Source organism: Bradysia coprophila, unplaced genomic scaffold (genome assembly GCF_014529535.1).
Source record: "Bradysia coprophila strain Holo2 unplaced genomic scaffold, BU_Bcop_v1 contig_138, whole genome shotgun sequence".
Lineage (NCBI taxonomy): Eukaryota > Metazoa > Arthropoda > Insecta > Diptera > Sciaridae > Bradysia > Bradysia coprophila.
In genome coordinates this window covers 9,100,309-9,112,268 of record NW_023503409.1, presented here as the reverse complement: position 1 = coordinate 9,112,268, position 11,960 = coordinate 9,100,309, and the positions used below count along the sequence as shown (strand labels likewise).

The 11,960-nt window shown below is 39.5% G+C and overlaps 1 protein-coding gene across 1 annotated transcript; it reads left to right on the top strand.

Moving 5' to 3' along the window:
* Positions 1-2,011: 2,011 nt before the first annotated feature.
* LOC119073974 (mediator of RNA polymerase II transcription subunit 23) lies at positions 2,012-11,210 on the top strand. The gene is made up of 20 exons (XM_037179879.1): positions 2,012-2,126; positions 2,193-2,286; positions 2,352-2,502; positions 2,564-3,123; positions 3,191-3,435; positions 3,498-3,702; positions 6,928-7,015; positions 7,077-7,173; positions 7,267-7,418; positions 7,610-7,749; positions 7,812-8,174; positions 8,241-8,455; positions 8,524-8,627; positions 8,729-9,052; positions 9,109-9,335; positions 9,406-9,645; positions 9,719-9,821; positions 9,881-10,222; positions 10,331-10,543; positions 10,602-11,210. The coding sequence occupies exons 1-20, from the start codon at positions 2,067-2,069 to the stop codon at positions 11,158-11,160; spliced, it is 4,482 nt and encodes a 1,493-aa protein (XP_037035774.1). The 5' UTR covers positions 2,012-2,066; the 3' UTR covers positions 11,161-11,210.
* The last annotated feature ends 750 nt before the right edge of the window (positions 11,211-11,960 follow it).

Here is an 11,960-nt window from a genome sequence, read left to right as displayed (position 1 = left end):
GATACAACGAAAAAACGTACGAGCACTGTTTCGATCTGTGAGAAAATTTGATACGTCTTTCGACGTTTTCCATTAATATGCAGAAAGCTTTCGCCCCGCGAATTGACAGCTTTACTTTCGGTCCTCTTAGCAAGCATACAAATACCGTTTCATCACATGAACTACGAAAATTGTAATTTTCGGTTCCCAAACGGGAAGCGAAAGTAAAAAAATGCAAGTTATGTATCGAAATCGGTTAATACATAATACGAAAGTCTATGTACATAATGCGAAAGTCGATGTACATAATGCGAAAGTCGATGTACATAATGCGAAACTCAAATCTTGTCAAGATGTTTACTTTGATCAATATTGAACAAACCGTGCGCCAGTGCTCTGATTAATGTTAACATACAAAGTTGATGACGAATAATTCAAAGGATATTGTTGTTGTTTTTACGTCTGATTGTTGTGATGGTTGATAATATTAATATTTTCTTAAACCAGAGGGCTGCCGCCCCCTGGACCCCTCTCAAACGCATTTCTTCGAGTTTATGTGCCTCAATTACAATTTTCGTAGTTCTCGTGATAAAAAGTTATGTGGATCACACGGGACGACGTAAAGAAATTCAACCTGTGCGATTGCGGCCCTTGCCTTCGGCGCGGGCAGCAACTCTCGCACACGGTTGAATTTCTTTACTTTCGTCCCTTGTGATCCAAATAACTATTTCTCATCAGGCCATGTAATGGCGACAGTGGTACTCCATACAGGGCTCTATCGAACACTATACCGATTTGCTCTCAAGAAAATCTAGCGAATCATAGTTGAAATGCAATTTCAACTCAACACTAAACTTCCTAACTCGTGGCCAGTCATATGGTAAAGCTACCACAATGCGAACAAAACACAGTAGGATTTTACACATACGTATACGTAGACAAATGAAAGTTTTTTCAAACCTTCATATTATGCGACTTGGGTTTTGATTCTTCTATAGATACGGAGTGCAATGTATCTACATTTGTTGAATTATCAACCACCAGACGACTAGGTCTTTAATTATATGTGGTTGATCGAATCCGTGCCATCAGACAGGCATTGTCAAAACAATGAAAAGATGGCCGACCACAGATCGTGAGGGACTTGTTGGACGAAACAATCGATGATGAAGCAACCGTGTCAAGGAGTATAGATGTTCAGACGTCACCAGATGGCCATCGTCTAAATGTACCAATATTTGTGGTGCCCTCAACATCACCAAGAAAACGACAACTTATCACAATTCATCACCCCTTTCCAGCAGTCGCACCGGCAACTAGTCACATATACGTTTACTTGACGGGAAATGAGGCACAACACATGGTTTATGTGCTTGTTGAAGGTGGCCCTCAGCCTCATTAAATTTCAAACTCATCCTATAAATGCACACTGCAACACCGAACAAATAAACGGCCTGAACCTTGCAGAGGATTAATGAAACCAGTATCTGCTTTGAGCTACAATAATTGGAACCTGTTCAAGCAGACGAACGTTCATACTTGTTCACAAATGTTAAGCGACTTGACTCAGTGGCTGCAACAGACTTCAATTCAAGTTTTGGTACCGACAGTGCCGATTGAGCAAAGTTGATGATGACGAAGATGAGGACGATGAAGATGATACGAAGATGGTGATAATGAAGATGATGAATGTTTTGTTATTGGACTGAAGTTTTACTAATTTATTTATCTCGGCTAGTCAACCATTTCCATCAATGTCAATGTCAATGTCATAATGGTCGTACGAAGGTTTCCTTTAATATGAGAAAGAAGGTTAGGTTGTGGCTCTGTGGCTGGCATTGTTTTTTTTTCGCTTGTCAAAGAACATTTCGGCAGTTACGATGGAAGAGACCTACTGCGTCACAAACTCTGCTACCGCATAATAAAATACGTCTCGGCGCTCCGAACCCTCCGAACGCTCCGAATGATTTTCACCAACGCACTGCGTTGTTTTGACAGTTTGTTTGCATCGTTTGCATTGTATGTGTGTGTTGAGCTGTCGCAAAAGAAATGTCATTAATGTCATACCAGTAGTAGATGCATTTAGGATGGCGTCGTCAACAGTATCTTCTGACACTCAAATATCGAATTTAACTCATGATGTTTTGGTAAATAAGCTTTCGTCGCTGGATTTGCGAACTGAAATCGACTGAATTCTGATTTTATCATTTTAGAAAGTTTCGTTCTTGGAAGAAGCATTTAACTTCACTATCATTCATCATCATGAAGAAGAAGCAGAAAAATTTCAAAAGTTCTATCAAGACTTTGGTAATGACTTTCCACTTTACGCTACAAAATGTAAAATTCTTCGACGTTTTCTGTTTCGTTTAAAGTTGCGATCTTCACACCACTCACACCCGAGTTCAAAGAGAGCGCCGTTCGAAAGTTCTTGCTGCTTGCCGCATCGCAAGGCAATTCTGGGAAGCTGAATTGTTTGATGCAAGTACTCCAGAAGATGGTCAATGCGAATGTTCTGACCCCAAGGTAATTGTCCGTTGGGTTTCTCGGTGACATTAGACAATGACAGTTCTGTGCCTCATTTCAGACATGTCTGTGAGCAAATACTCCTGTGCGACAAATTAGTTTATCAGAACAAAGACTTTTGGATCGGCTCGTTCCAATTGATTCGAAAGATTATCGGCGGTGTTGACTATAAAGGTGTTCGTGAGATAATGAAGGGATGTCGTGACAAAACGCAGACATTTCCCCATAACATCGATTTGAGTATTTTACCGCAAATGGAAGCCGTTCAAGCGGTTTTGGAACACATTTTCGACCGAAATGCCAGTTTGCTTCCGGCCTATTTTATAGCAAATGAGATACAGAAGTCAACACCGTTGCATCCACTGAAAATCAACAAGCTGGCGGTCAATTTCGTTGAAGATTTTCGAAATATTGCGCAAATGGTTTCCGTCATTGGCCACTCGAGAATGTTACCGATTGTCGAACATTTTGGTTACACGGAAACATTGAATCCGTGGCGTTTGGATCCGAACACATTGAAATTTACGTTCCGAGGTATTTTACCGTATGACGCTGAATTGTTCCAACCGCAGACACATTTGTTGCGATATGTTTTGGAACAGCCTTACTCAAAGGACATGGGTATGTGTGACACCAATTTGCTATTCATTCGAGCAACGTCTCTCAATGTCACTGTTTAATTTCGCAGTCTGCTCGATGTTGAATCTACAGAAGCAATCGAAAACACGCTGCGTTTCGATCGAAGAACAACTCGTTTGGCTAATTATGTCGGCAATGGAACGTTCCGAAGCGGATCCCGTTCAAACGACGGATGCCGATGAGGCTCAAAGTCCGACGCATTGGTTATGGGTACACATCTCATCGCAGCTCATTTATTTTGTCCTCTTCCAATTCGCCAGCTTCCCGAACATTGTCATTTCACTGCATGACAAGGTAAATTTGATCGTTGTCTCGTTACTGACGAATGGACTCGAAATCTGACTGTTGAATTTCAGTTGGCTGTTCGCGATCTGCGCAAAGGCAGAGATTATCTTATGTGGGCGCTGCTGCAATTCATATCGGGCAGCATACAACGAAATCCGTTGTCGAATTTCCTGTCGGTTATAAGTCTGTACGATATTCTGTATCCGGAAAGAGAACCACTAGCGGTGCCCGATTGCACGAAAACGTCTTACTGCACCAGACAAATGGCTCCTACATGTGAGTAGAAATGCCTTTCGCTGTCCAGGGGTCGTTCTTGTCCTTATTTCCTTATTTTTCCTACTTTTCGAGAATTGTCCTTATTTTGTCCTTACTGTACTAATTGTCCTTATTTTCTGTTTGAATTTTTATGATTTTTTTTGTTCACAGAACAGAATCAAAAAATAGATAAAAGTATGAGTAGCTCTAAATAATTTTATTTTCTTTAATTTTCCAACGCAACATCTGTATGGAAAAATCAAAATGTGATTTAAAAAAAAATTTAGGCACCCTATAACTGAAACAAAAAATTGTAAAGAAAAAATCAAGCTAAACGCAAACACCATAATAGTAGGGCTCACTAGCTGCATTTTGGTGCATTTTGGTATAAAAGCGTGAATTTTTTACCATTGATAAATATGCATTTGGGGATTCCAAAACGATTAGGAGACTTTGAAAAAGTGACCTCTAGCGCCATCTACACCCGGTTGAAGTTTTCGATGCAGAGGTAACTTTGATGAATTTCTGTGTAGCGGGAATCGAAGCTACGCAGGTGATATTGGTCTCAAAGCTAAGGGTCCAAAGTTTTTTTTAGTGCAAAAAAATTTCACGAATTTTCCGATTTTCCCGTAGTTTTTCCGAATTTTCTTAAAAATGATATTTTAAAACTGAGGTGAAACTTAAGTAATTTTTAAAATTGATTCAGAAAAGTTTTTTTTCTTCGCTATTATCGTTGCACATTCAGTTTCCAACTTTTAACGATGAAAAAGTTTTTGGATGTTCCGCAGCAGTGGTAACTAGTTTCAGTTTTCATCGAAAATTTGATCCCTTTTGCATCGCGATTTTTTTTCGGCGAAATTTTGATTCGTACATTTAATGAGACTAGTACTAGGAATGCTAAGCATGATCTAAAAACAAAATAAAACCAGTTTTTCGATTTTTAAAAAAATATTAAGTTTCCGAAATCTGCAAATTTTCCTCCTTCGGCGAACTTTGACAGACCCTAAAAAATCCATAAACGTTTCACACAGCACAAGATTACTTATAATGCTATGCTGGTACCCTCAGCTTTCAAACGATACCAAACACTCTACCTCCGGATCAAAGGATGTATGCCTTGTGATGTGAGATATGTGGTTGGACCCAATTTCAAGCAAATTTCGAAATATATGAGAGGTAAGTGGAAAAGCTGCAAAAATCATTTTTAAAGGGATATTGATTAGAAAACGGAAGTTGTCAAAAGCTGACTCACCCAAAATAATTAAAATCGTTTTTGTTTTGCCTTTTCCACTTACCTTTGATCCGGTTGTGGAGGGTTTGGTATCGTTTGAAAGCTGAGGGTCCCAGCATAGCATTATAAGTAATCTTGTGCTGTTTGAAACGTTTTTGGATTTTTTAGGGTCTGTCAAAGTTCGCCGAAGGAGGAAAATTTACAGATTTTAGCAGATTTCGGAAACTTAATATTTTTTTAAAAATCGAAAAACTGTCTCATTAATTCTCATTAAATTTACGAAAAAAAATTTCGCCGAAAAAAATTCGCCATGCAAAAGGGATCAAATTTTCGATGAAAACTGAAACTAGTTACCACTGCTGCGGAACATCCAAAAACTTTTTCATCGTTAAAAGTTTGGAAACTGAATGTGCAACGATAATAGCGAAGAAAAAAAACTTTTCTGAATCAATTTTAAAAATTACTTAAGTTTCACCTCAGTTTTAAAATATCATTTTTAAGAAAATTCGGAAAAACTACGGGAAAATCGGAAAATTCGTGAAATTTTTTTGCACTAAAAAAACTTTGAGCCCTTAGCTTTCGTTTGAGACCAATATCACCTGCGTAGCTTCGATTCCCGCTACACAGAAATTCATCAAAGTTACATCTGCATCGAAAACTTCAACCGGATAAGGTAAGCGGGGGTATTATTTATCAGTTTTGGAAAATAATTACAAATGAACGTTATAATTAATCTTTAGAGCCTAAAGATTAATTTTTTCATGAAAATAATGCGATTATTATGTTTACTTATTTGATACAACCATAAAATGAAACCAGTGCACCATCTCAGTACAAAGTTGCACATTTCTTAAGAAAATCGTAAGATCGGTGTGGTCTAATTTAAGGTTTTTATTGACAAAAGAATTATTAATGGACAAAGTTTTGGTGTTTTTAGGTAGTAAATAGTTCGACAATTAATATTATTAACATAAATAGCGGGTAAAAGTTAATATTTGATTAATTACATGGTGGTCAAAACATTGCATCAAAAATATGCCATGTTTGTGTAGTTGACCGCACCAAATTCCGTACATTTTTTTCATGTGACAAATTCACCTTCCATGTGCATTGTTGTGTACAAAATGATGTGATTAAAATTCGTTGATATTTTGTGTTTTTATGAGTTTTTATCATTGAAATTGGTTAATATCAGTGAATTAAGAGTGAAAAAGTGTCGACACACCCGCCCTGAACAAAAATAAAGTTTTACCGAAAATGCACCCAAAAATTGATCGCTGTTCTGAATAGAGGGACCCTAGGGGAGTTCAAAACGATGGTCCGTTAAGCTGGACCAGATGCTTCCCCAGCCCATACAATTTTTTCCTTAGTTGTATGGGTGTGGGGAAGCATCTGGTCCAGTTTAACGGACCATCGTTTTGAACTCCCCTAGGGTCCCTCTATTCAGAACAGCGATCAATTTTTGGGTGCATTTTCGGTAAAACTTTATTTTTGTTCAGGGGGGGTGTGTCGAATAATGCGAAATTATTGCGATAAATGTGAAAAATATCTTAATTTTGTAGCGGTCAACTACTGCAACAAGACTGGTCAGGTATAAAAAGATCCGTTTTTTAGTGGTCAGCTACTGCATCAAAAACAGTGCTTCAGTAAAATCAGTTTTTTACAATAAAAATTAATTAATTGTCAATATTTCTGATATTCTACGGAATGGGAACAGATCAAATTAAATTCTGACGAAGGAAAAACTTAGCTTCATCGAAATCATCCTGAGATACTGATGACCAAAGTTGAAAAATTGCTTAGACGGTCAGCTACTACCTCGCTTACCTTACAACTTTCTTTCGCAAATAAAATACTTCTTTCAAGCGAAATTGCTCTTATTTTCAGTTCAAAATTGTCCTTAGAATGTCCTCATTTTTGCATTTAAATTGTCCTTATTTCCTTATAAGGACGAATCGAATTTCAGTACGAGCCCTGGCTGTCTGATTCCCACATTAACCATTTTCTGATCACAGGCATTTGGTTCCACTTGCAAAAGAAAGCGCAATCCGAACACATTAACATCAATCGGCCCATACCACTATCGCTGAAAAAGCATCACGAGTATGGCGAATGCAACGACATTTTCGGAAGATCGAGAAATAATTTTGCATTTTTTCCGCAGATTTTTGCAACATTTGATGATGTCAAACAACGCACCTTTGACCATGGGATCAGATTTCGTCATCGTTTTGATGTGCAACGCTTATTCCACTCATCCGGTGAGTTAGCATATTTGTCCCTTTGACGTGAATGTCCCGATTCTGACACTTTGTGTCACGTCTTCGAGCAAAAAATAACTTTTCCCCTTTCAGGAATATTTTACCCGTCCAATGGCTGCCCTAGTTGAATCAATAAATAAAAACGTTCAATCGTCGACGGCAAACACGAATGCAGCTACATTTCCATTACCGATGATCACGCTCGATAGTTTAACCGTACATGCAAAGATGTCGCTGATACACAGGTAAGTGAGATCTCAAATGCCATCAGTGGTCTTGTATAGGACGGATATGGAATCATGTTTGGTTTCGATTTGTTGCGAGATCATGGATCTAATTCATTTAGTCTGTGAGAGGCTACACTAAAAGGCTACAAGCTGACGAGTCGCTTCCAACTGAGAACGGAATTTTGTAACAAAACTTTTCATTCTAACAGCATAGTGTCCCACATCATTAAACAGGCCCAGACCCAAACGAAGGGATCGATGCCGAACGTTATCAATATGGATCCAGCACTGGTGGAAACATATTCGAGACTTTTGGTGTACACAGAAATTGAATCGCTCGGAATCAAGGGTGCGGATACATTCAGGTATACGAACACTGTTCACGATTCAAACATCCCGGATTTTTTTCAGGATTCTTGAGTCAATTGTTGCCGGCTGTTTTTAAATCTCAAGCATGGGGTATATTACACACACTACTCGAAATGCTTTCGTATCGAATGCATCACATTCAGCCGTTCTACCGAGTGCAATTACTTTCGCATCTACATTCGTTGGCGTCCGTGCCACACACAAATCTGACTCAATTACATTTATGCGTTGAATCAACGGCATTACGTTTGATAACCGGACTGGGAAGTGCTGAAGTACCGCTACAACTCACTCGGTACTTTACGGAGCCAAAACTACCTGGCAGTGCTGTTAGTTTGGAGAGCGAAGAGTTCAATCGAACGTTAATACTGACGATTGCCCGATCGATGCATATAACCGGATCTGGTAATTTCGATAGAATTTGTTCCGGTTTGGTGCTATTTGCTAAAAAAATAAAAATTTGTCGAGCAGGTAACGACGATCAATCTACAGCTTGGTGCAAAGATCTGCTAATCACAATAATGCAAAATACTCCGCATTCATGGGCTTCGCACACGTTGGCCTGTTTTCCAACAATTTTGAACACATTTTTCTCGCAGAACACCACGCCGAAGGAAAACAAACAGCAGCTGAAAAAGTCGGTTGAAGAGGAGTATCGGAATTGGGTATCAATGTCCAACGAAAACGTGAGTGCGGCTGTGATTTTGGGTTTTCCGATTGTTAACGTGGGCTCTATTGTTAATCTAATCTGCAGGACATCATTGCTCACTTTAGTGTGGCCGGAACACCTCCGTTGTTCCTGTGTTTGCTGTTCAAAATGATTTTGGAAACAGACGGCATTAGCGCAGTAGCGTACAAGTAAGTATGAATCGATGTGGTGCGTGAATCTTTTAACAAAGTGATCGACGAATTTCTGCGGTGGACCTTCAGCCCTAACATTGAAAAATTCAAATTTCCAGAATTTTGGAACGCCTGGGAGCTAGAGCACTTTCGGCCCATTTGCGTAAACTGTGTGACTATTTGGTGTTCGAAGTGACCGACTCTGGAATGAACACGCACATCAACAAGTGTGTGGACACAATCAACGACATGATCTGGAAATACAATGTGGTTACGATTGATAGACTGGTGTTGTGTTTGGCCCTACGAACACACGAAGGCAATGAAGCACAGGTTTGCTTCTTCATTATTCAACTGTTGCTGTTGAAGACACACGAATTCCGTAATCGTGTACTGGAATTTGTCAAGGAAAATTCGCCCGATTATTGGAAACAGACGAATTGGTAAAACGTTTCGCCCGTCGGGATTGACTTCGTGATTCTAATTCTCACATTCGCAGGCATGAAAAGCATCTGGCATTCCATCAAAAATATCGAGAAAAATTCACACCCGACGAATCAGTTAGTCATCCAACAGCACTGCCCGTGTATTTCGGCAACGTTTGCTTGCGATTCATTCCCGTTCTTGATATTGTCATTCATCGATTTTTGGAAGTCAGTGTTCCAAGTGTCAGCAAAACACTGGAAATCATATTGGAACATCTGGGATGCTTGTACAAATTCCACGGTAAGCGAGCTAATTATTGACTCTGAGAAACCGCGATGGAAGCGAATGCACTAATCGGAACGCCTTTCAGACCGACCAATTACTTATTTGTACAACACGCTGCACTTCTACGAACGAAAATTGAGAAATCGTCCGCCGTCGAAGAAACGATTGGTTGCAGCAGTTTGTGGAGCTCTGTCTGACATGAGACCACCAAACTGGGCCTTAACGGAACAGTATCAATTGTACATTCAGATGAACGATGCTGATGCGACGCTGTGGAATCCGGAGTTGTCCTATTACATTTCAATCATGAGACGATTCATTGACAGTAAGTAGCTCGTGTCAGTTTATCATGTGAGGGCCAACGGCTGATTAAGAAGAATAAACGAATTCTGTTACAGCAATCAGCGGAAAAAATATTTTCTACCTCACTGACTGGCGTTTCAATGAATTTCCGAATGCTGCTGCTCATGCTCTCTATGTTACGTGTGTGGAATTGATGAGGTAACAAAACTAAACATTTTATAATCGGATGTGACAACAATGCAAACAAAAATGTCTAGTCTTCCAGTGGGACCGCAAGGTGTTGCCAACAATATCATTGACGTTGTGCTGAAAGGTTACACAGTTATACCACAAGATCAGATCCATAGTTGGATCAATGCAATCGGCGTGATAATGTCTTCGTTGCCCGAAGCCTATTGGAGCGTAATGTACGATCGACTACATGAATTGATAACATCCAGTAAAATGGTCGAGTGGTCGTACCGTCATTCGCCGTTCGACATGTTCAACTTCAAAGTGGTCAAAGAATCAATGCTGGAAAAGAGCTATGTTCTGTTGCTGGCGATTTGTCAATCTGTTTTGCATCATTCGAGTATCGGTCAGATTTCAACGATTGCTGAGTAAGAACAACATTCAATCAGCGGCTAAAGTTCAATGAGAGTGACACGTGAACTTTGGTCGACATGGTGAGTTCTTCTCTAATGACTTCGTTCTCGTTTTTTTTGCAGCTACATCAAGGACAAGCTGAAACATTTTGTCCAAAATGAGTACCAGCTGATCTATCTTTGTCATTTGTTTGCTCCATTTATGCTGAGACTGGACCAAGAGCGTCCGAGAATCGGTTACGAACTAACGACTCTGCTCTACGAATTACTGGAACAAGTCGATAAAAAACAGAGCGCGACAACGCTAAAGTACATGGATCCAATATGTGACTTATTGTAAGTCTTTACTGAAAATACTTTGCCAATTTGCGGTCACTGACAGCTTGGATTTCAGGTATCACATCAAATATATGTTTGTTGGTGACATGTTGAAGGTGGAATCGGAAACGATCATAAGAAAATTGCGACCAGCACTTCAGATGCGATTGCGCTTCATAACTCACTTAAATGTTGACGAAATTGTATCCGAGAATAATGCCAATAGCGACCAAACCACAGCTGTACCAACAAATAATTCGTCGGTACAACAACAACAGCAGCAGCAACAACAACAACAATCACAGCCACAACAACAACAGCAACAGCAGCAACAAGTAACACCTCAAACAAACCAAGCGTCATTACAACAACAGCAACAACAACAACAGCAGCAGCAGCAGCAAGCTCCAACACATCAGCAAACAACAGCACAGCAACAAGCAGTTGCCAATCAAGTGCCAATCCAATCGAACCCAACTCTACAGCATATTCAACCGACAAACCAACATTTACATCAAGGGCAACAAGGTCCGATGCAACAACAGCAAATGCAGCAGATGATGCAGCAGCAATATCAAAATCAGCAAATGCAACATCAGATGCAGTCGATGCAACATCCGAATCGAATGAATTAAGGGTGACAGTGCTGTAATATTATTGGAACAATTAAATGTATTGAACTTAACGTCTCGATTTTTGATTGATCTTCTGTTGCCGATTGTCATGATGTCGTACCAAACAGGACATGTATATTCCCATCCAAACCGAGTCACCGATCTTGACAAATGAATAGAGCGTATACGAAAAAAAAACGTTTCCGCTGAAATTGTCGCCAAAGACCGAAGGTTCCACAAGTACGTGACCGATGGTTACACTAGTACGTGTCCATTTGTATCAGTATTCAGTCAAGGTAAGCGAGATCTTTAACTTTTTATAGGAGAAAAAGTGGACGATGGATGGCCAGATTTGCTTCCCTCATCCCTAATACTTTCATGCTAGGCAAACTTTACTTTCGAAGACATTTCTCAGTGGTACAGCCGATTGACCCTTCCAAAAATTAGCCATTTTTGTTTGCAAACCAACATTAAGTTACCCTTTTAAAAACAACAAGCGTACCATCCGCACTGCAACTTCTTTTCGAAAAAAAAAACATTTTCTCAAACTTTTCCACATTTTCAGTTGTTTTGGGTAAATAAACGTAAAATGTGAGGAAACTTAAGAAGATTTTCGAAAAAAGTCTCTGTTTTTCTCCGTATGAAGACCAACTTTAACCTGTTACATACGGCGAGCATATAACTATTATTATCGGGTCTATTACTTCCATCGACCAAAGCATTTTAATTCGATTGATTTCAAATCTTGTACTTCAATTTTTTTACAAATGTATCAGATCGTCTCTACCCGAGATGTAAACTTTTTAATAGTCGTTTGTGAC